Raw genomic sequence first — 23,829 nt, 5'->3', positions numbered from 1 at the left:
TCCAGGGGCTCTTTGGAAGTTGGGAGGCTGGCAGGTCGGGYGGGGAAAGGGGCAGTTTCCAGAAAGGAGCCGGTTCTGTTCTCTGTAGCGGAGAAGGAAAAAATAGATAAATAGAATAAAGCCTATATGTTTATGGGTTCTCAAAAATGCAGCGTTTGGACTCAAGTATTTTCTCCTGTGTCCGCTYGATGCAGAGAATGAGACTTTTGAAATACTCTTCCGTTTCACTRTAAGAAGGAGACATAGAGCATCATCTGGAATTAAAAAAAATAAGACAGAAAAAGTTTAATAATGGTCACGGCTTGGCTCTCTGCACTTACCTGTTGAGATCACGGGTTTGTTGGCTTTTATTCTTYCACTTCAGGCAGTTTGGAATAAGCWGAGTTCCCCACCAACAGATTCCCTCCCGCTGAAACGATGTTTGCAGACCTGGACTATGACATTGAAGAAGATAAACTGTGAGTATTTCACTTGTCTTCCACGTTTATTGATTTATTTACTCCTAATGGGAGCAGATAGAAGGACCTTTTAGTGACAGTTCCTGCCAGTGTGTGCTATCGAGTCRGGCTGTGGGGCTGATTCCTTGCTCTGGAGCCTGGGGATGAGGGATTGCTGTGGTGGGGAGCGGTGCAGGGTGCTCGCTGTTGCTCTGCAGTGACTGCTGTGAGTTTCTGCTCACAAAAACAGCACTGAGAGATCTTCAGAGAGTGACCTTAGTTAGAGAAGAAATGACTCCATTGGAGAAATGGAAATAGGAAGCAGGAAGAAGTGGAGAAAAGCTTGGGAATCCTTATATCTGTAAGGAGAATAACGCTAGGTTATTCTTAACAAGTAAAAGGTTTTATGAGGTTAGCAGAGAATTTGCTGGGGAGCAGTTGTCTAACATTTCATTTGCGAGCGTTTTCTGCTCTCTTTAGCACAAAGACCAGGTAAGTGCTCCCTAAAAGAGGCGAGCATTTCATCCCTCCCTAGTAGTGGGTGAAGGTGTCTCCCCCTCTCACACGTAATGGCAATAAAGACAGCGTTCAGAGATTTTTCTGCTGGTCTGTACTGATAGCAGTACGGCAGAAATAAAGTGAGTCATTCAAGTGGACAACAACCACCATGTTTTCAATCTGTTTTGACTTAGATACCTTGATTATTTCATACAAATATAGCTGTGCCTGCAGTGACAGCAATTCACTCTCTCTCTCTCTCATTCTAGTGGGATACCCACTGTTCCTGGGACAGTAACCTTGAGGAAGGACTCCCAGAATCTGATCGGGATCAGCATTGGGGGGGGAGCACAGTACTGCCCCTGTCTCTATATTGTCCAGGTGGGTGCTCGGGGAAGAGTAATAAACCATCYTGGTAGAGGTGTTGGCCTGAGAGATGGATCATGTGCAGAGTCCTGTGATTTTTCTTTCTGTCAAAGTGTGAACTATCTCACTTCTCACAGATCATAGACTGGTTGAGGYTGGAAGGGACCTCTAGAGATCATCTAGTCCAACCCCCTGCTCAAGCAGGGACACCTAGAGCACATGGCACAGAGCTGCTGCCCTACTAGCTAACAGGCATGGAAAAATAAATTAGGACTTGTGAAATTATCCTTCTCCTCTGTCAGAATTCAGAGGAATAGTGAGGCAGCCTCTTGAGGGGCCTGTCGTGGGGACTGCAAGCTCCTGAGAGATGAGCAGCCCACCTCTGAGTTAGAGGTGGGGGGGGCGGGACAAGGCTTCACCATGAACAAAATACAAATAAATACAACTGAATTAAATAGGAAGAATATAAGTGTCTCTTCTGATCTCCTCCTGTTTCTTCCTTCAGCCTTCTATTCACTTTTCCTCCTCATTCCAGACTACCTGTGCTCTTTCCCCTCTCTGCTAGGTATTTGATAACACTCCAGCAGCCCTAGATGGAACAGTAGCAGCTGGTGATGAGATCACGGGAGTGAATGGGAAGTCTGTCAAAGGGAAGACCAAGGTGGAGGTGGCCAAGATGATACAGATGGTAAAGGTGAGAGGTAGGAGGGGGCCAGTGGAGCTGCTCTGTCATGGTTTACAGATTGTTGCCCTTCAGGAAGGGAGGCTGTTGCTGCTTGCTTCCAGTACAAGAATTTTGGATTTGCTCTTCCAACAGGGAGAAGTGACRATTCATTACAACAAGCTTCAGGCTGACCCAAAGCAGGGCAAGTCCTTGGATATTGGTAAGACTTGTTGGTTATCTTTCTCCTTAGAGGCTTGAAGTGAAAAGGTTGTGTTTTGGACAACCGTTGATTTTATTGGCCAGAGGGGAGAGTTTATTTTTAAAATAAAGGGTGTGCTTTGAACTAAGCTTGTGCAGCTCTCTGCTTCATACGATCTGCCTTCCTCACCTTCACAAAAGATCTGTCTATTCTTTTCACTTTCATTCCTTTTCAGTGAGAAGGTGCTGATGAACTGAAAGGGGTTCAGGGAATTGCTGAGGCCTGGGGTGGATTTCTGGGGAAACAAAAGTGCATTGAGAATGTGGATGATTTTCCAGAGGCGCTARATATCTGTGACTTCAGCTGACATTCCTGGGAGCTGCAGGCACTTGGCASCCCTGGAAATACACCTCTAAATGCATATGGTTGAGTCATCTGAATCCAGAAGGACAAATTTGTCTTTAGTGATACGTAGAGTATGACCACCAAGGACAGAAATAAATTCTTAAGTGTGACAAAAGGGTTTAATGCTGAACAATAAAATAATATAAAGGAAAGGCATACCTGTGCTTTTTCAGTCCTATTTGTCTTGCATTCAGCCTGGTCTCCTGACTCGAGATGAAGCAGTACAGGATGTCTCATAAGCACAATTTAGTTCCAGGTATCACAACAGATAGCTTATGATGAAGAGATTTAGTGGGATACTGTTGGAGAGAAAGTGGCAAGGTCATGCTGACAGAAGCATGAAGGATGTGAAAGCAGAACAGGCAGAATAGAAAACGTTCCATGCAGAGCTATGCCTAAGGTCTAGTTTCTGTGGTGCCTATCTTTTCCTGCTCACTACCTCAGTATTGATTTAAGCTGAAGCTAACCAGCCCATTTGATGCCTAAGAAGCTGGTAAAATAAGTTCATTGTAGAACATAAGCCATAGAAATAACCCTGATCCTGGATCTCTCTTTTGATTTTTAGTCTTGAAGAAGGTAAAGCACCGACTGGTAGAGAACATGAGCTCAGGGACAGCAGATGCCCTGGGATTAAGCCGAGCCATACTTTGCAATGGTAAGTAGTGAGCAGAGAGACATTTTTTAGGGAACCCCTACTGTCCTCTACTTTTTTACAGTTTCTTACATATTCCGCATAATTCTTTTAGGATTCTTCTTTTTTGCCATATTTATCTGTTGAAATCGCCTTTTCGTGAGGGATATATCATGTCTTTGGGGCCATTTGAATGTTAGCCAAGGTCAAGATAATTTCAAGGAGGGACTCAGGGCCTCACTTAGCAAGTGTTAGTAGCTGATGGCCCTACACTATGAAACAACTTTGCAGTTATTTATTCACTTCCCATGTTGGAGGGGAGGAAAAAAMTGAACCAAATGTATGAAATCTGGGTTTTCCTAGGCATTCAGGTCTAGATTTGAATATTTTAAATCTCTTTCCTTTCAGATGGATTGGTAAAGAGATTGGAAGAGCTGGAAAGGACTGCAGAGTTATACAAAGGTAAACTGTCTTCTTCTAGATATCAAACAGAAGGGCAGGATGCATCTGTTRCGGTTCAGTGAAATGACTTGGATTTTTTCTTTCTGACTTCCACCACAGGCTTGACAGAACACACCAAGAGTCTTCTTAGAGCTTTCTTTGAACTGTCCCAGACACATAGAGGTAAAGAGTCTGAGCAAAGGGAGCAGAAATCTTTGACCTCCAGTTTCAGGAGTTTTAGTCACTACTTAGATGTGTGATTTCCTCAGCAGAACAGAAGTAAATATTGCAGGACTAAGCTGGGAAAGACTGCCTTCCTGGCATTAGTGCCCACTGTCTTTCATATGTGATATTGAAGAAAAGCCCTGCCAAGCTCTTGTCTTTAGGGAATATGTATCAGCATCCCCCTGGCCAAGTGCAAGGTTATCGGAAGGAGTTTTAATGTTGGAAGCAAGCTTCTTCTCCAGGGCCAAACCCTTCTTCCGTCTGTTTGTATTTATTGCCCTCCTCCAGCATTTGGAGATGTTTTCTCTGTCATTGGTGTACGGGAGCCACAACCAGCTGCTAGCGAAGCCTTTGTGAAATTTGCTGATGCCCATCGCAACATTGAGAAGTTTGGGATTCGCCTTCTGAAAACAATTAAACCGGTAAAGACTTTGAACCTAGGAGAAGGGGGTCTGGAAAATAAGGGGATCTAAAGAAAATGGACTTTGAAGGTGTAGTCTTAAAACTCACTGGAGAAAAAACTATCTTTGCTTTTCTTCTGGTTCTTCATAAAGAACCTTAGAGTTTAAGTAGAAAGTATCTTGGTCTGCTGTGTTRTTTGAGCCTGACGTAGAGATTTGTCCTTCTGGCTGTTGCACATTAATTTTATTCCTATCCTTTTCTTTGGACGCTGAGAGGGTAGTTTGATCAACATAGCCCTTAGTCTTTTCCCTGACATTGGTACCCATTTTTAAAAGATATCAATAATTTGGAAGAGTTTCCATAAACGGTTGAAGATTAAAGGATTTTAATGAATATGTTTGAGTAAGAGTCTCTTACTCAATTGTCTATTTGGTTTAGCAAAGGGAATGTTAAATGTTGATTTGAGCAGCATGCTAAGTGCCGTGTTGGATGAATAATATTGGATATTGCACCTTTGAATCTAGGGAGAACACTTTCTAGCACTATCTGGAAATGAAACCAGATGAGTTGAGAGAAGACATTCAGACTAGAAGCGAGGTGTGTATTTCCAACGCTAGACGAACCGCTTGCTAGTCACTGTAATGCATACTCTAACCATGGCAATTCTGACTGCAGATGTAACATTTCCTTTCAAATATGCTCTAGCTCAGAAAAGAGTCAACTCGAGGCAGTCTCATGACCTGTGCTGGTTAGAAGGTTGGATTTAATAAATTGGACTCGTGCTTTTTGACCTAAAAGTCAGAAATGGAATATTTCCCTTGCAGATGCTGACTGATTTGAACACCTACCTGAATAAAGCCATTCCTGACACGAGACTGACTATCAAAAAGTACCTGGATGTCAAGTTTGAATATTTGGTGAGTTACTCTGTGTGCTTTTTGTTYGTTGTGCTGGTTGGAATTAAGTTGTATGGAATCATACCCTGATGATCTTGCATAGTCTAAATGAATCACATGTCCTTCCTTCCACAATCCATTCAAGAATACATTTTTTTTCCAGTTCTTTATCTGTTGCCGGATTACCCAGATTTAAATACATCTATTTGCMCTAACAGTGGTCACTAGTAAGAGACTGTTTCCCATAACACAGATGACTTTTCCTATCTGATTCAATTTCTTTAATTGCAGACAGTTCCCATATAACTTGCCCTCTTGAACTCCTCTAAATAGCCTCAGACTCCCTATTTTATGTAGTTTTGGATAGCCTTTGTTTAGCTTATCCTTAATATTTCTTCTTTCTTTTAATCCTGACAAGTCTTACTGCCTGAAAGTCAAGGAGATGGACGATGAGGAATACAGCTCCATTGTGAGTACCGRTGCTGTGGCAGTGAGAACTGCAGGCTGGCTTGCTGCAGCTCTCTGCAAACTGCCCTGCAGTTGCAAAAGCACTTTGGTGCCTATGGGCAGTCAAAATAGTGAATGCATCATAAGAATAATGCACATTTATTCTTAACATATTAGAACCTGGAGGTCCATAACACAACATAGAGATAACTGTCATGAATCATTGGTGCTGCGGAATAGAGGAGCGACCAGTCACTTCCCCTGTAGACTGCTTGCTCACTGGCTGCATGTCTCAGTGTTTAGGTAATATTAGCTGGTGTAAGGAGGATTAAGGTGTTATCTTCACAGATTCCCTCTGTGTAATGTACAGCTTATCATTAATTCTGGGCTTGCTTCTGAGAATGGAAGTTTAGCGTCTCTGCAGTAAGGCAAATGTCAAARCTGCGTTTGTAGCTAAAGAAAATTGATTAGAGGATTTCTGCTAACAGTAACTTAGTTCTGGAAGTAAGTTATTTAACCTCAGAAGATTAAAAGAAGAAAAAAAGTGATGTCCTTCTCTAGTAACGCTTAGTTATTTGACTCTCTGAAGAGTTTTATACCTTTAATCCCTAAGAGCTCTGTTTAAGGTAACTAACGGTTATGCTCAGTTTTCCTGCATAGAAGCAGTAACTGTTTTATCCTGGGTGGTGATCTCAGAGTAGAGATTTGCATTTTGATATTCCAGTAACCAGTTCTAGGAAAGAATAAAACTTCCCTAAGACAACTCTAAATCTCTCARTGCTAAAGGGGAAGGAAGGCATCACAGTCATGCCTAACCAAGTCAGAGCTCTGGGTTTTGGCACATGCAATTTGCATTACCAAGACATAATCATAGCATGGACTTTTGTGTATGTTGTGTTTGTAGGTGCAAGAGAAGGATGCTATGTTCTTCCAATAGATCTAACCTCTTTGAAAACAGTTTGTGGGGCAATCCAAAGTTACATCTATATAGATTTCTACCATTGGGTCTGGATGATTGTAGGTACCACAACATTTACTATGTAAACTTGCACTACGTGGGGCATTCAGTATAAGATGAAGCCTGCAGGGAAAGGCAGAGTATTTCCTCTGATTGATATAARTCCATAAATCCCTCACGTCTTGAGCTTGTTTGCTCTGATGCCTGTATTAATAGCTCAACTAAGAGACCATATCAGTCTTTCATCCTGGCTTGAACGATGTCTGGTGTCTTCATTTTATAGTGGCATCTTTCTTTACCCTTGCTGGAATGTGTTGCCATTCAGAATGGCCACACTGCCAGTTTGATGGGATGCTACAGCATTTCCAGTATATCCTAGCTCCTGAGCCCAATTTTGGGGGACCTAGGAGGGTTATAATAACACAAGGTGCTCGTGAGTTCACAGTGTTAGGGAAACAGTTTGCAAAAGCCCTTTAGCACTGTCTGCTTCGAGTCTCCAAGACGGCACTGTGTTTTGACAGGCCTTGGGCGAACCCCTCTACAGGGTGAGCACTGGCAATTACGAATACCGCCTTGTGCTGCGGTGCCGCCAGGAAGCCCGCACGCGCTTTGCCAAGATGAGGAAGGACGTGCTAGAGAAAATTGAACTCCTGGACCAGAAACACGGTGAGTACCACTGCTGTGTCCAGCACACGAAGGGGTCAGGCTGGCAGGACTTCTGTCCTCATACTCATTCATCTCATCTAAGAACTTTTGGCTGAAGAGCCCTTCTACCCTTGGGAGCCAAGTGGGACTGGTACATAGGAGTCTATAACTAATGCTGGCGAGGGAGGTTTGGTCACAGCCTTCACACTGCTTGGGAATGGGATCTTCACCTAATTTGTTCCCAATATGTCTCCAATACAGTGCAGGACATCGTGTTTCAGCTCCAGCGTTTTGTTTCCACCATGTCCAAGTACTACGACGACTGCTAYGTTGTGCTCCGAGACGCGGATGTCTTTCCCATTGAGGTGGACCTTGCCCGCACTACCCTCAACTATGGGCAGAAGGACGTGTACACAGATGGGGCAGAAGAGGAAGAAGGAGGAGGAGGCAGTGAAGAAGACAGTAGCAGGAAAGAGGACACAAATGGTGAAAAGCTGATTGATGATGCCTGAATGTGCCAGCATGACTACAGGAGAAAACTTGCAGACTGATATAAAAAACATGTATTTCACATGGCAATTCATCCTCCGTGACTTTCTGTGTATGTCCAGCCTGGGATTCCTCCGCTGCTTTGGGTGGGGGTAGCTGGTTGGACTGGGACCAGCCTTTGCTTTCCCTCCTCGTCCCTTGCTTGTTTGCCTGGATGTTTCCTTTTTTCCCACCACAGACTTCTGTTGCCCAACTCGGATGCTGAGGTGTGGGGAGGACAATCTCCTGCCCCATTGCCATGTGACTCCACGTGCAGACAGGACACTGCTGAGTGTGTGAGATGCACCACTCTCCTTCAGCAAGTGGAAGCCAATTTAAAAAAAAAAAAAAGAGAGGTGGCTACAAATGGCAAGGACAGCCCCCTCCTGTCTTCCCCTTAGACTGTAGGAAAGTGTCAGCACCAGCATCCTTTCCTTCACTGCGTTGCTGACTGCTCTGGACATTCCCACTCTGGCCTATACTCATTTTCCTCAGTCGTGTCCATCTGTCCTCATGAGATCCAGGGCAGGCTCTTGTAGGATGACACTCTCACTGCTCCCAGCTCTCTCTGTCTATAAGAAAGAGGAGCAAGTCCAAACTGATGGTTAGAACTAGTGGTTGAGCACATGTGATGAAATCTTCTTCCTCCGAGGTCCTGGGGGAACTTGTCAAAGTAGAGGTCAGTGGAAGTGGCTACCTGGCTGCTGCAGTCCTACTGCAAGGATGTAAAAGTCCTTCCCTGTCCAGCTCTTTTCCTGCCTACCATCTTCTTCAGAGTCCCTGAGCTGCATTGCTGCATTGTCTGCACACTGCCTAGTTTCCCCCCCAGAGCTAGAGTCCTCTGAGTTGTGGCTATGCCCTCCCATATGGAAAGCAGGGAAGTGGCCCAGGAAGGAGCCCTCCCAGTCAGCTGAGACACTTGGGCAGATGCATTTTTTTCAGAAATCCATTTGCCTCAGATCTGCACAGCAAAGCAGTGTGTGCTTCCTTTCCATTATTCTCCCCTCTCACGGCTGCTAGCAGAGAACAGTAGCAAGATGTGCTGCAGTCAGTCTTGCACGCTCTGCTCCTGAGGCAAGTGCCAAGAAGGACAGCCTTAGAACCACAGAGGAGATATTTTAGCCTTAAACTAGAGAGGAGAGTCAGAAGCCTTGTGGAGAGAGAAAATGTTGCCTGTGGGCACTTAGAGATTCTGGATTCGMGGTGTTGAGCATGCTACTCTGCACAAATACTTCGTGTTGCCTTTGGGCCAGACCAGAACCAGTAACTAATGTCCCATTGCCCAGCACAAAGGAAAGAGGGAAAGGAAAAAGAAAGTAGGTGAGGTTTTGTCTTTCCTCCTTCTTTTATCTGCTCCCTGCATCTCTGTGGGCTGATCCCAGATCCAGATGGCATCTTTCTCTTTTAGCAGGCAACACAACTGTCAGCAGTGGTGTCAAGTGGTGCTTCTTTGAGGGAAGGGTTTTGACTTCTCTGTCATTACATTCTAGTGGTAATGAGAGAAGCTATTTAAGGGCATTAATTTATGAGTGAGATGTTTGTTTTGTTTTTGATTTGTTTCTGGAGCCTTGCCACCTCTGTGGGTGCCTCGAAGGAAGTCGTCCATGGTCTAGCTGCTCTGGAAGACTTTAAATAGACTTTAATGTACTGAGTGTTGTCTCTAATAAAGAAAATATGTGACATTTTGTTTCTTGTTCCTCTGGAGTTTTCTTTAGTGAGTTGATGGCTCTTCATCCATTGGTTTTAAGATTAAAATATAATTGGCAGAAGAGGGTCATTTTTTTCATGATTGTAGTCATGATTTCTCTCTACACAACATGGAGGTCACTGTCTCTCACAGGTTTCCACAGGTTCAGGATTATAAATGCTGTAGCAAGGCCACAACTACCAGTTTCTCTGCTGTGCTGCAGCTTAGTCTCCCACTAGAACACCAGTCTTGAAAGCCATGCAGTCACCTCAGCCCTGTCCTGTGGCTTCCTTACACGGCTGCAGGACCAGCTTCTGCAGAGAGCTCAGCTGTTGCATCACAAGCTTGAGCTGATATTTAAGTCTCTAATCCGCTTTCAGAGCTGTTTGTTCTGCCAAAATACAGAGGAGTGGAGAGGAACAGAGAAAATAYCTTAGTGGAACCTGCCTGAAAGCCACCAAAGCAATGTGGAAGACAAGGGAATGTGAACTTTCTGTTTTCCATCTTGGCTGGCAGAAGTTGACAACCAACAGCCTTAGCACCCTACCAGGAGTTGTAGTGCAGGAGAATGGCCCTAGTTTCTGCCATAACATCACCCTGCAGGCTTCCTCCTTGCTCACAGATAATCATGCAATCATCCCTCTTTGTCAAAGACCCCAAACAGAGGCAGGTGCTATAAGGTTTGGAAACATCTGACCGATGGGAGGTAGGGCCTGGGCGGACCCTGCATCCTGCGGCTGCAGGACATGGTCTGGTTTTGCCAGTAAAACTCTTCCTGAAGTGGTACCCTTCATCCCAACCATCCTGAGCAAAGACGAGAAAAAGAGGACTGATACCTCTTCCAGCACATTATCTGTAGTGAGCTTTTGTAATAGCTTTTATGTATTTTTTCTGAGATAAGATAAAGGAACGGGAGGTTTAGTTGAAAATGTTGTGTGTGTGTGGTGGCAAGGAAAAACAAGGGCTGTTTTTCTAGTTACCTGCTTGTCACTAACAAGCTTGGTTGTGTTCAACCTGTGTGGGCCTTRGACCTCTGGGAAACTGTAGGCTGCTTCCTGAAGAGGGCTTGGTAACCAAGGAAAAGCTGGCTTGGGAGGACAGCAGTGTTCCCTTCACTTGGAAAGCAGCTGCACTCCTGCTTGGTTGAAGGAAACAGGAATAGTGATCTTACCTTTTTGCACAGAGCGGGAGGAGAATCACACCAGCCATGAGGTGATTTAAGGACTACAGGGCTCCATGACCATTCCTGGTGCTTCTCATTCTCCCAGAGCTTCATATCTGGGGGTTGCTGTGATGCCTAGTTTGCTCTGGAAGGTTTCTTTTAAATGGCTTTGAATAGGAATTTAAACGGAGTTCAAAGTCACTGATGTGACAGGCTCATAATCTCATAATTAGAGCTAAGAAGGGTGTTGATAGCCATGATGGGACCAGGCACAGCCCCATGAGCTTTACTTCCTCCTTGACAGCTCCTGTGTCTTCTAAAACTTTCTTACATCAGCTTTATTTTGCTCATCATTTGCTGCTGTTCGTGAGCATCTGGACTGAAGCTCTTTCTCTTATGATCCTGCACCSCCAGGGGAGTTAAAATAACTTTACAGGGCCTGCAAATTTCATCCATTACCTGATAATCCAGCCGGTATGGAATGGAACCGCTTGTTTGGTGGTTTCATGAGCTGCCTTCATTGTATTGTCTGTTGAGTTTCTGATCTCTCGATAGGTTCTCCCAGGGCCTTTGAGGTGAAGCGGTTCAGGGAAGCGGAAGAAAGAGCTTTGGCTGGGGTGTTTATAAAAGATCTAATGCTAAAGCAGATTAAGAGTGGTTTAAGCATGCCAGGGAAGGTTGTCCTCTCTGAATCCAGAAAGCCACCMCTGCAGCCTGGGGGAGGAGGTCATGCCTGGCCTACCACGTGCATAGACACCCTCATTTGCTGCACTCACACGTTACAGCTTTGGCCTTACTGTTGACTATTATGTAAGTATGTTTTCTATTTAAAAAGGAAAACACACACACACACGCACACACTCACAGTCTTTCCTTGTACCATTCCTGCTGAGTGGATAATCACTTGGGACACAGTGTGTGTGTCTCTACCTGAACTGAAGATACCACCTGCATATGGGCTAAGTTGTTCCCTTCATACATTTCCACAGCTCATATTAGCCTAGCTTAAGCTGATGTAAGGCAAACTTASCCTAAGAGAAGTGGCTTGCAGCTATTCCTGTTGGAAAGGCTCCACGTCATGCTGCTTGCTTAATGGCATTAGCTTTTCTTAGATATCGTCTTCCTTTCACACCCTTAAAGAGAAACCTTTGACCCAGCGTCTGCCTTCTTGGAAAAGCAGCATCATATGCCGCTGCTCCAGCTTCACCACCCACAAAAGCTGCTCCAGATGGAGGTGGCAGGCACCAGGGCTCCCACTGGTTGAGCCGTGCTCAAGGGCAGAATTGCAGGGGGCAGTGGGATCTGTGCTGATGCTGCCTGCAGCTGGAGGCAACTCATATGATGGCTCTGAATTACAACATATCCTCAAACACCTTCCAGCTAGCCCTGGCCTGGTCTCTCGTGTGTTAGCTCCCAGTTTGCATTCCCAGAGGCCTGCCACATGGCAGTTGCCCTCAGTCTTTCTGAGAGCTGGTAGGCYGGGCCTCTCTCTGTCCTGACACTGTAAGTGGGTTAGATGCCACCAGACCAAAGACCATGAGATTACAGAGAGGCTCTTCTTGTTTGTGCTTTGTATTGTGAGAATGCAGAAAGAGAGAAGTCCCGTGCAGCCTCTTCAAAATACTCTTTCCAGAGCCRGTTCAATGGCAGGATAGAAAGTGGGTTTTTTTTTTCGTTTGTTTGGGTGGGGGGGTCAGTAGACATATCACTGAGTAGGTACGTGGACATATGTACATACGGAAGTGCTATAAGACTCTCTCCTTCTTCTTACACCCACTTCTGCCTCACCCTCCTCCACCCCATGGCCCACCTAGCCACCCATGCCGATTTACATGCCCACCAAGCCAGTTACATCCATTCGCATTGTCTCGATTCCTCCGTCCTGGCTAAAAGCTGTCCCGCTCTACCGTCTGGTCAGTGTTGCAGCTGGCTCGTGCCAACACCTCCCCGTCCCCCTCGGCACACCCGCCTCCCTCCCCGCTCTGCTCTTCCGCGGCCACGTGGTTGGCCTCCTCGACGGCCACCGCCATGGYGTCGCCAGTGCTGTGGGCCAACTGGTGGTTGTTGCTGCTGTGCTCCTCAGGCTCCTGCACATCAGACTCAGCTTCCTCCGTGTCGCTCCCGCCGCCAGCTGAGGGAGACTTCTCCGGGGGAGGTGCCTTCTTCTTCTGCCGGTTGAGGCAGCAGTAAGTGGCCATGGCCAGAAAGAGGGCGGAGAGAGCCACCTCGGAGCCCGCCAAGTAGAAGATCACCTCATAGTTCTTGAGAGCATCAACCAAACGGCCTGAAGGGTGGACAAGAAACAAGCCAGTTTTAGCCWGAGCACCCCTGCATGGACTCCCAGCGCTGCTCCAGCACTTCTGTCTGGCTAAGGAGCCATTTCTCAAGGGGAGGATGGATAGCCAGAATAATTAAAATCAGCCTAGACAATGACCTGGATGATTTAAAGTTACTCTTTGCCACTAAGGAAAGTACTGTAAGGTCACAGGTTTGGTGTTTTGCCTTTGCTCTGGCAGGTTTAAATACTTGTAACCAACTGATGCCCTAGTCTTGCACTACAGTAGGCCATCACTTTGCCAAACTGAGACTAGTCTCCAAGGTCTTGTTTTTTTCCAGTCTTAGAAAAAGGCATTGCTATTTCTTAATATACCACACAAAGAAAGCATTCAGYGCAGGAGACACAGCAGCCCTTCGGCACAGAAATCATCAGGAATGGACTGGGCCTGAAGGCGCTGAGGCCGGCAAAGGCATGAAGGTCCCCAGAGCGACTGCCATGGTGCAGGCAGCGTGGCTCATGGCTGAGCTGGGCTGGGGCTGTGGGGATCAGATGCTTCTGCCTAGGCCCGCGCTCTCCTGACTTTGCATGTGACCTCTGGTGCCTTCTGTGCGAGGGAGTGAGGTCTGAGCACAGCCCGGGGGCACCTCCCAGGGTGGTCAGGAGTGAGAGACAGGCAGCAAATTCCTCAGCGGGTCAATGTGTCCCTGTTCATGTAGAGAGCCAAAAGCGCGCGTGTGTGTGGCTTATCCTACGCCAAACTTCCTCAGCCCCATACAGAGGGAGCAGCGAAGGAGGATTACACGGAACAAAGCAACATTGTCTGACCCCTTCCCTCCAGGCAAGCGTTGCTCCCCAGAGCACGAGCTGCTGCGCTTGCCAGCAAGCCCAAGCTCCCTGCACTAGCCTAGGGAGTGGGAGTCGTGACTTGGCCTTCCCAACCTCCCTTCTGTCCAGCTTTTAGCTGACATTGTGCCATGTCCTGGTTTTTGCTCACATACCACCAACACCCAGCTGAAYTGAGGCAGGAGGGTTAATGGATATCCCTCCTCAAATTGCCCAGGCTGGTGTGCTCGGTGCCACAAAAAGCACTGGTGCAATGAGGATGTGGCCTCTACCTACGCTCGCTCTGTGTCTGGTGCTTCACTGCCTCAGTCTTCATCCCCTCTGTCCTCTGCATTTGTGAAGTGCCCTGACCCAGATAAATTTATCTCCAGACACTGAGTCATCTGTTATGTCCTGTCCCATACAAGGCACCAGCTGGCCTTAAATTCTGTGAAAAAATAGTGCATGCAAGTGCAGGCCTGCCTGTAAAATGCATCCACTTCTTGCAACATCTTTTTCCCTTTCCTTTCTGTTTCTATTACTCTCAGGTCCTGTACTTGGAAGGAGCTGGTCTGCTGCCACATAGGACGCAAAATCTGAGAAACATTTYTTCTGCTTCCTGGTATCTTTTTACATTCTTACTGATCGTTTCACAGAGAGCTGTGGGCTCCAGGTCATGTAAGCAGGGCAGCATTAAATCCCCTTCTCCTTGCAGCTGCCTTCCAAGCYACCTGTTTCTAGACCCTCCCAGGCACCTCTGGCCTGGACTTTTACCTACCCTGCAAGTTACAAAATGGGGTGTGAATTACTGATATCAAAAGGATCTTCTCCTTGCTACATCTTTTTATGTGAGAGCTGAGTGGAGTTGCTAAGGGTGGTGTAGGCTGCGGGCCAGCTCAGTCACACAAAGGTTTTCATCGTAGCTGAAGGAATGGAGCACAGGAAGCAATGAATCAATCCCTGCTTAGGGATTTGCTTATAGCCTGTCATTGACCCTTCCTAGCAAATCACACATGCAGAGAACTGTGCTTCGTTTGGAAGTGGTCCTCTGGCATGGCTCAGTTTCAACAGATCCTTCAGATCTGTATCCTGTTATCAGCTAGATAACAGGAACCTACATCAGCCTCTAGGGTGAAGACTGTCATTATTCACAGCATCAGTCAAAAGGCCTCTTTTCAAGGAGAAACTTAAAAAATTGCCCATTCTTGTCCTGCTGAAGTCCCTTAAGGGTTTGTCTGTAACATGTGCCTGACCCTACCCATAGCAGCATGTCATACAACATTCACAAGCAAAATCAGAGACCTGGATCCCATTAAAAAAAAAAAAAAAAAAAAAAGAACAGGAGAAGTGTGACTAGTTAGGACTAGTCTGGAAGTCATGGCATTCTGGATAGCTCTGTATGCATGTCATTGCTCAGGTCTCCGAGTGAAGCTGAGGGAAAAATATCACTATCCACCTTCTGCCCCGATCAGAATCAGAATGGATYGGCGCAAGGAATGAGACTGTGACCTTGCAATTCAGATTTCATTTTCCAGAAGAAATTTGCAATTTCAAAATGGTCTCTTTATTCAATCATTGTGCCTATGCCTAACACCTACAATTCCATGGAATGGCWGCCAAATTAACCACCTGTATTGACTAGCAAATGACCTACCTGCGGAGGGTGGACCGATGAGCACTGCAACAGCTTCAATAAGTAGGACCAACCCAATGGCGCTGGAGAAYTTCTGGGAGCCGACAATGGCCATTAGCACCTCGAACTGTAGTGCCCCTACCATGCCATAAGAGATGCCAAAAAAGACACAGAAGATGACCAGCCCCGTGTAGTTGCTAGCCCTGGCACTGCAGATGTCTGTCAGGCCATTGAAGAGCATAGCAAAGCTGAACAAGTAGGCCACATGCGGGCGGACCCACTTCAACCCTGCCACCATGCCGCAGGCAGGACGGGCAAAGATGTCTATGAAACCAATGATGGAAAGCAAGAACGCAGCCTCTGTGTCTGGTACTCCCGTGTCCTTAGCATAGTTGACCAGCAATATAGGAGGCACAAAGAGACCCAAGACCAGGATGAACTTCGAGATGGTGTAAATAACAAACCCCCGGTTGGAAAAGATGCTAAAATCTAGCAGCTTCTTTCCTCTCCTGGGCTTCTTTTTGACTTTCTTGGCTTTCTTGGTTCCATCAGTGGTGCTGATTCCCTCCTCTGACTTTCCTCCCATAGGCAGCATCTCCTTGGCTTCGTATTTGTCCTGGACTTTGTCCATCTTTCGCTTCATGCCCATATCCAGGGGYCTCATGACTGCCCCACAGGTGCAGCAGTTAAGCAGTAGACCCCCCATGATGAGAAAACCTCCTCGCCAACCAAACTTCTCCAGTAGCACTTGACCCAGTGGAGAGAGGGCAGAGAGGAAGACAGGGCTCCCAGCAGCAGCCAGTCCATTGGCAAGAGGTCGACGTTTGTCAAAGTAGGTGCCCAACATGATCAGGGAGGGCTGGAAGTTCAGTGCCATACCCAGACCTAARTGGGGAGGATAGCCAGGAAAAAGAAAGATAGTGCAAGGACATGAGACATGTGGATTGCAACAAGCTGAAGCCTCCCCTTAGGTTGCTTTAGCCCAGAAGTCCCATTGTGAGATTCATGTGTTCTTCCCAAACCTCTTCTCTTTCATCTGTTGGACAAACCTGCTGGGTTGGCCCTGGAGAAGGTGGTGCTAATAGCCGACCTGAACTGTATTTCAGTCAAGTAGCTGTGACCATGTTTAGACAGGGCCTGTACATTACCTTTACCTCCCTCCCTGACACTGTAAATTGATGCGGCCCAGGTGCCGTAATCACTGCACTGGGCATCATCTGTATTTCTTTTGGCTTTTCCAGCCACCTGCCAGACTCTGCCTGGTTAGATCCAGTGAATACATCTCCCACAGGTGCAACTTTCAAGACCAGATGCCACCACTGTGTGAATGGGAATGAGTGAGGGGAAATCGGATGCTAGAGAAGTCATGGAGAATAGGACAGGCTGTTGGCCTTTCCCCAGGTGAAGCCATTCCCACACCTCCCTGTGGATCTCACCTGTCAGCACGCCAGCTGTCAAATAAAGCTCAATGATATTGGTGGTAAAAGACGCCAGGATCATCCCAGAGGAAGCCAGCAGCCCGCCAATGAGCATCACAGGACGACAGCCAAACTGGTTCACCATGATGCTGCATACTGGTCCTGGGGGAAAGCAGAGGAGACAGAGTAGGAGACAAGAAGGGGACAGGACAACAGAGAAGGGGCAGCCTGCCCAAGTTGGGCATGCTGGGGGGATGAGACACTAATGACAGAGATCACTGCTTGGCTGATTAGATAGACAGCCGTTGCGTTTGGCCAAAGGAGAGAGGTCCTGGCATGGAAGCTGCTGCTCTACCCAGCCTTCAACCTCCTGTTCCCTGAGAACMAGAATGAGCTTGGTGTGATGGAGGCGGTACTTCAGCAAAGGGGAAAAGAAATGCATTCGCTGGGTTTCATTCCTCAAGTCTCTTGGACCAGGAGAAGTCATAAAAACCCAGCACACTTTTAGAGGAGTGGTGGGACAATTGTCTTCTGCATGTTGACTCATAATTGGGACCAGAAAGTGTGCAGGGAGACCACAGGACATGGTGGGGGCCTGTAYTGAGTAGGGGAAGACACAGGATGGGGAGGCGGAAACAATATCTAAGCATCACCTGTCCCATAGAGCATGGCCAGCATGATGGAGGAGATCCAGGCAGTGTCACTGTAGCCCACATGGAAATCTTTCATGAGCTCCTTGAAGTAGACACTGACTGCTTTGGGGAATGCGTAGGAGAAGCCAGTGATCACAAAGCAGCCGAGGAGCACAATCCATCCCCAGCCACCATCCGGAGGCTTCACAGGAGCTGGGAGCTGCCCTTCCTCTGGGTCAGCTGTCCCCATCCTCTAGTCTGAGAGGGGAAAGACACGAAGAGAAATAGACACTGCAACAGAGGCAACAGACACTGCAAGAAGAGCACAGAGCACRAATTTTCACTGCAAGGAGGTTTCTTTCCATGCCCCACTGCAAGCTGCAAGAGTCTCATCAGGGACCCATGTCTTTTCTTTGCACCTTCATCCTGCTCCCACCCACACTCCTCCTCGCCTGCACACARGGCAGCCCGCAGCTCTATAATCCTTGGCCAGATATAGCCAAGCAGGGTCACAGTCCCAGGTGAGACCAGTCCCAGGTGAGACTATGTCTGATGCAGTGAAACCCCGGGAGCAGGAGGGAGGCAGCAGCACCAACACTCGCGTGATCTCCAGCCTCACCTGCAGGCCTGGATGAGGCCAGAGCCAGGGATGTGAAACTCTTCCTTCCCAAGATCAGTCCTGGAGCCTTTCCTCTCCTAGCCTGCTCCTCCTGGGAGCTCACCAGGAGCTGCAAAACTTCCCACAGCCAGGCAGAGGAGTTGCGTTAGTCCATCAGCTTCCCCCTAGGAGGACCCTACACACAACCTTCTCCCTCYGCTGCGGCAAGGGAGCACATTTGGGAAGTGGGTGAAGGGGGAGAGCACGGCAAGCCCATGGTGGTGGTTATTGCATGCCAGAGAGATTAGGGCTCTGTATCTGCACAGAGGGGCCAGAACAAAGGCGGAGGGGGGAGAAGGAGGGAATTAGAGGGGATGTCTTGTGAGTCGCTCTCAGGACTGTTAAGCTGCCCAAGAATTTTGCTCCAATTGGCTGGTCTGGGTTTGGTTTTTTTTTCATTTCTCCAGTAGGTACCAGGTCTCTGCCATTCCCCTTCCGGCTCTGAGCAGTACCACTGGCTTCAGCTTCTTAGTCAGACAGACTTATTTTCATGCCTGTTTGCAAAACTGTCACTGTCCTTCAATTATAGATGCTCCCAAATAGCACCTGACAGGTGTTAGAAAGCAGGGAACTTTTGGAATGTCTAACCTCCCACACTCTTTTGCCTCATTGAGTTTGTCCTAGCACTCTCCTGCTGGCTGCACACCCTTAACGTGGGTCTCCTCCCAGCTTCCTTGGCTGAAGGACCAAGAGATGGCAGCGATGTCCCATCACTTGGTCAGGAAGCCCTGGAAAATGCCAGCTGTTGCATGCTGGCTGGAGATTGCCAAGTGGGCAAGGACATTCCTGGATGGGGCACACAGGGCTAGCTTCAGGTCTTTGGGTCTGTCTGGGGTTGTCTCATGAAGGTCCCATCTTCCCTGTGCCCTACAAGTAATGGGAACATCTTCCCCATGTCTCATTGACATGAGAAGGCAGGCAGCAGTTATCAGCCAGTTGGAATCAGTAATCAGGCTCCTGAGCCAAGGTCAACTTGTAGAGGGAAGGGTATGATGGAAGTCACCAGCTACCCTCAGTGATCTTCCCCTTCTCCTGGGAGGACTCTTTCTCCTGAAAACACAGGAGTGGTTGTTCATTCACACACTACTGCAGCAGAGCTCCCCAAGCCTCTAGGAATCTGACAACCGCATGCAGGAAAAAAAAAAAAAAGGAAGAGCGGGATCTGATTTGAGGGCGGATTGAAGCAGATCTTTTTCTGGACAGCCCTGTCCTGGACCAGCTCTTAGGCTAGATGCAGCAGCCAGCACACAGCAGGAGCTGCTCCACATTTCAGCCCATGCAGTTGTATCTTACTGGCAGAGCTAAGAGCGGCAAAACCAGGAGCACTGACAAATAGCCTAAGAACTCAAGCATCCGCACAGTATTTTATACTCCACCCAGCAATATATATAAACACACAGGACTCCTGCAAACGTACACTCATGCATGCACACATGTGTTTTTTCATGGGAGAAACTCGAGGCAAATTCAGCGACGCATTCAGAAGCATGCAGTGAATCAGTGCCAAAGCTGGGGCTGTGCATTAGGCTTCCACCTTAATTGCTTCTGAGGTTGGCTTTATCCATCCCAGCCCGACAAAAGCAAAAATCAGAGAGGCTGCTCTAAGTCTCTCCCTGCCAACCCAAGTCTCAGGGATGGTGGCAACTGGCAGAGGTGCCAGCTGAGAGCAAGTGGCTGGAAAGACATTTGTAAGGATGAAAGGATTCATTCATTATCAACTAGCCAAACACCCACACATTGCAGTGTAGCACTCCTTGCCAGTGTCATCCTCACCACCAGCGCCAGTACAGCCTGACTGAACAGCCTTTCTCAGCAGCATCTGCTGTTCCCTGCCTGCTGCCCCTCTCCCAGCTCCCCTTGGCTAACAAGCTAGTTACATCTGTACAGAAGGCAACCTGCTGCAGAAGGACAAAGATCTCTAGATCAGTGCTGGTCCTCAATCCCTGTGGCATCTGATGCACACACCTACCACAAATAGCAGTGTCTACCACCAGACGTATGACAAACCCAGATCCATTTTTACCCAAGTCCCTCTCCCACCTTGCTCTTCCTGTTCTATTCCTGCATCACAAATTGAATTGTATCAAGCAGGCCATTCTGTTTCATCCCACTTTTCCTATAAGCATCCCAGTATCCTAGCAAGAAAATATTTCCCTTTCTGTGGAATGCCCTTCAGAGATTCTGTGGCATTAACTATCAGTGGAAAATTAACAGCATCTGACTTTGAAGAGACAAATACCCTTCAGGATGGGTTGAGTCTAGGGCTGGATGGGGACCTGCAGGATGTACTTGCAGAGTGCGCCATAACCATACAGCAACACATGTTGGGGCATCTGCCTGACTGCAGCTAGATAGAGCCTGAACTGGATGAGATGCACCAGACTAGCTCACCTGTGGAGATCCTACCAAGGGCAACGTGCTATAGCTCTGCCCGTGATACATCGCAGCTCTGAGCAAGGCACTTTGGAGCCGCCTCAGTCAGTCACATCACAGTGCATATGCAGGTTCTTGTGTTCACAGCTGCACCCGGTGCCTGCACCAGCAAATCCTGGGTCTGCCTTTGCATCCTCAACARCTTGCTGCTATTTCCTCCTTAACCAGGGGGTTTTACATACATAGGTAAAAATACCACATCTGAGATAGGTAAAAATACCGCATCTGAATTCACATGACACAAGAGGTTGCCGAATCAGACCAAGCGGGCAAAGACAACAGCAAATGGTCTGTCCCCAGGTGCACGCAGAGCTGGCTGCCACCACAGAGGGGCTGATGCTCAGTGATGCCCAGCAAAGCCGACCTCTGTCTAACAAGCTGTATCCAGGAGCTGTATCCAGGAGGGTCCGTGTGAGCGCTAGGCTGGCTCACGGCATCCCAGCACAGTAAGGATGGGGAAAGGGGGGTGCTCATTAAATGCTACGGCCAAATCAACACCAGCAACCTCCCTGCCCAGAAATAACACCCTTATTTGTTGCAGAACTAAGTCAGGGCAGATYTGGAGCGTTTTGTTTTGTCCACAAGCCGCGATGCCAGCAGAGCTGTGGTGCGAGCGCTCCTCCATAGCACTGACCTGCGCAACGACGCGACGAGTGCCTGGTGCGGGCCAAGCCCCCGGAGCTGGGCAGCAGCTCTTCCTTCACCCTCCTGGCACACCGATCCTGGCAGCGCTTCCCAGCTCTGGACAAGGGTGCCTGGTTAGATGGCACGGCCGGCTCTTTGCTCCATGATGGATGCACCGTCCTTCAGGGGCAGGCTGGTGCCTGCAGGAATCTGTTGCCCTTCAGAAAGTTTCTGGTGGCCCTGCTCTTTCTCCTCGGGGCACCCGAGGAGCTAATCCCCCTTGCAGCCTGCTGTGCTCACACTACTCTGATGCTGTCCCCCACTGGGAGACAACCTGCTCTTGGGACCCYGCAGGGCACCGCAGCCCAGCCGGCAGGTAGTGCCCCACGGCACTCRCAGCGCCGATGTGGGTCAGCAGCCGCTTACGGTTTCAAGTCAGCAAAGCCTGTCAGGTGCTGAGCGGGCAGAAAGCACTTCCCCACTTTTAAGAGGCTTTTCCAGCCAATGGGAAGGCGGTGGCTGCCTGCGGCAGCCTGAATCCCCYGGTAATCCCGCTGCCCGGCTCCGGGAGCCCACCCGAGGGCTCCTTGCTGTTCACCCACCAGAACAGCTCAGAGCAGGCGGGTTCACAGCGAGGTGGAGGAAAGAAGGGACTGGGGGGGGATGTGTGTGATGAACYAAGCTGAGCTGGGCGCGAGGGGAGCGAGAAGGAGGTGGTGGGGCTGGAACGGCAGCAGACGAAGGCGCAGYGAGAAGGAGCCGCAGCGGAGGGCGGGAGGCAGCACGCAGCAAGGAGCTGCACCTGCAGCAGGGAGTCACTGCTTCAGTATCAGAACCCTGGGCACAAAATGGGCCTCTCTGTCAGCAAGAGGGAAAAAGGAGGAAGGCAGGTAGTTTTCTGCAGTCTCTCTGCGTTTAAGGCACACTTGCAATTTCCAAGCCACTTCCCTGGCCACCTGCCAGATGAGTGCCATGGTTTTATGGCCGGCAGCTTGGTCCAGGCTGCAAGACGCATGCCCAGCAGGCAGCCCAGCCGGATGCAAGGCCCATCGGCAAGTGCCATCGGAGGTGGCTTGTGGGGCCAGTCAGGCCTGGACCCAGCCGAGCTGCTGTGGGGGGCAGACAGCACGTTGTCATCAGGACCCTCTTGCTGTGTTCAGGAGCGCCGCTTAGGTCACGGCCACCCGCCCCTAGCAGAGCATCCAGCCGGCCCCAGGGGAAGCAGCGGGAGTCAACACACCCACTAACCCCTCCACATGATATGTARCCTATAAAGAAAATACATACACCCTAGCAGCTGCCTTGCATCTGGTGCCCCGGTCTGGGTTTGGCCTGAGAGGAGCCACCCGCCCRCCCCACTTGCAGAACCCGTCTCCCTGGAGGCCTCGGTGGGCCCGGGCTCCTGGCGGCCGTGCCGCCGGTAGSAGCTAACCCCGGGCGCGCACGGCCCGCCAGCGAGAGGTCCCCTTCTAAGCACCTAAGCCTCTTAGCGCCAGCAGCCCCCACGCTGCGCCGGCCGTCCCGCCGCGCATTCCTGGCGGCGGGAAAGGGGTGCACGCAGCGCAAGGGGAGAGGGGCATGTGGGTGCTTGGGAGAGCTGGCACCCGGGGTTTAATTTCTATTAATACAGCTAATCGGCTAAAGCAGTCACTGCGGCTTTCACACCCAGCTTCGCAGTCACTGCGGCTTTCGCGCCCGGCTTCGTCCCTGCGCCTCGGCTCCCGCTTGTAGGGTGGCCCCCCATGCCCAGCCATGGGGCTCCATGGATGCTGGGCATCTTCACCCCACGATGCTGAAAGGGAGCCCAGGCATCCCCGGGGCGTGCAGCCCCACACAGGGGAAGCGGAGGAGGTGGCTGCCCGGCCTTTCCCTCCTGCCTGAAGCCCAGCAGAGCTCCTGGCATGGCAGGGAGGCAGCCCTGCCGCTGTAGGCCAAGAAACGAGCTCTTGCTGCCCTCCCGTGGCAGGACGACACAGGGTGGTGGCCAGCCGTGGGTCACCTAGGCCTGCAGGACCTGCTGCATCCCTGATGGCTCCACCTGGAGAAGGCAAAAAKCCCTGGTCTGGGCTCCAAAGCAGCCGCCTGCATCGCTGCCCAAGCAGCATTTTTCATTTTATTTCAAGAAGGCCTTTTTGATACAGCCATCAAATGCAAGCAAGGCAAGGGGCCTGGGCTTGTCGCTGCCCACCACCTTGTCCCTGGGGCTGCTCCAGTGAGAAGCAGGGAGATGCCTCTGTAAGCCAACTTGGCCACCAAAGGGGCCAAGAGCAAAGAGCTTGCACATCCGTTCAGAGGGACTCATTCTCTGGCTGCTTTACACCTCACCCTGGGGTTTATTTTGTAATAGCAAAAGGACTGTTGATGACCATCCTTCTGGCCACAGCAGGGCAAGCAAAGCTTTGTCGCTGCCTTCCTGCAGGCGCTGCCCCATGATCATAACAGGCGATCTTACSCCTATGTCCCTCCAGCTCCCAGACCTCCATCATCCCCCTCTCTTGGGCCACCAGCACCAGTAACATCAAATTTCTTCCACTCAGGTACAATAACATCACACAGGGGAGGGCAATCCAAAGAGCAGCAAGGGCCTCTTGCTGGCTAAAGCAAGCCAGACAGTCAGGCRAGAGGCAGCCCTGTGTCCAAGGGGCCAGGGAGGCGAAGAGAGAGGCCACTCGGTGAGTGGCAGCACTAAGCTGCTGTCCAGCCGGGCTCACGGCAGGTCACTCTCCGCTGTCCACTTCCC

The 23,829-nt window shown here is 49.2% G+C and overlaps 2 protein-coding genes across 2 annotated transcripts; one reads left to right on the top strand and one right to left on the bottom strand.

Annotated features, from left to right (window-relative positions):
* The first annotated feature begins 363 nt into the window (after nucleotides 1–363).
* PICK1 (protein interacting with PRKCA 1) lies at nucleotides 364–9,222 on the top strand. The gene is made up of 12 exons (XM_026039858.1): nucleotides 364–458; nucleotides 1,205–1,316; nucleotides 1,867–1,995; nucleotides 2,119–2,185; nucleotides 3,135–3,224; nucleotides 3,609–3,662; nucleotides 3,762–3,824; nucleotides 4,155–4,288; nucleotides 5,093–5,185; nucleotides 5,583–5,633; nucleotides 7,091–7,235; nucleotides 7,476–9,222. The coding sequence occupies exons 1-12, from the start codon at nucleotides 418–420 to the stop codon at nucleotides 7,724–7,726; spliced, it is 1,230 nt and encodes a 409-aa protein (XP_025895643.1). The 5' UTR covers nucleotides 364–417; the 3' UTR covers nucleotides 7,727–9,222.
* A 3,050-nt stretch (nucleotides 9,223–12,272) lies between these two features.
* On the bottom strand, nucleotides 12,273–17,652 carry SLC16A8 (solute carrier family 16 member 8). The gene is made up of 4 exons (XM_026039857.1): nucleotides 17,396–17,652; nucleotides 16,761–16,904; nucleotides 15,346–16,209; nucleotides 12,273–12,875 (listed from the first exon to the last, which is right to left on the bottom strand). The coding sequence occupies exons 1-4, from the start codon at nucleotides 17,622–17,624 to the stop codon at nucleotides 12,478–12,480; spliced, it is 1,635 nt and encodes a 544-aa protein (XP_025895642.1). The 5' UTR covers nucleotides 17,625–17,652; the 3' UTR covers nucleotides 12,273–12,477.
* Between the last annotated feature and the right edge of the window lie 6,177 nt (nucleotides 17,653–23,829).

This window comes from Nothoprocta perdicaria, unplaced genomic scaffold (assembly GCF_003342845.1).
Source record: "Nothoprocta perdicaria isolate Ctin4 unplaced genomic scaffold, notPer1 scaffold_244, whole genome shotgun sequence".
Lineage (NCBI taxonomy): Eukaryota > Metazoa > Chordata > Aves > Tinamiformes > Tinamidae > Nothoprocta > Nothoprocta perdicaria.
The sequence above is the reverse complement of the archived record's forward strand: the minus strand, read 5'-3'. Positions and strand labels throughout refer to the sequence as shown.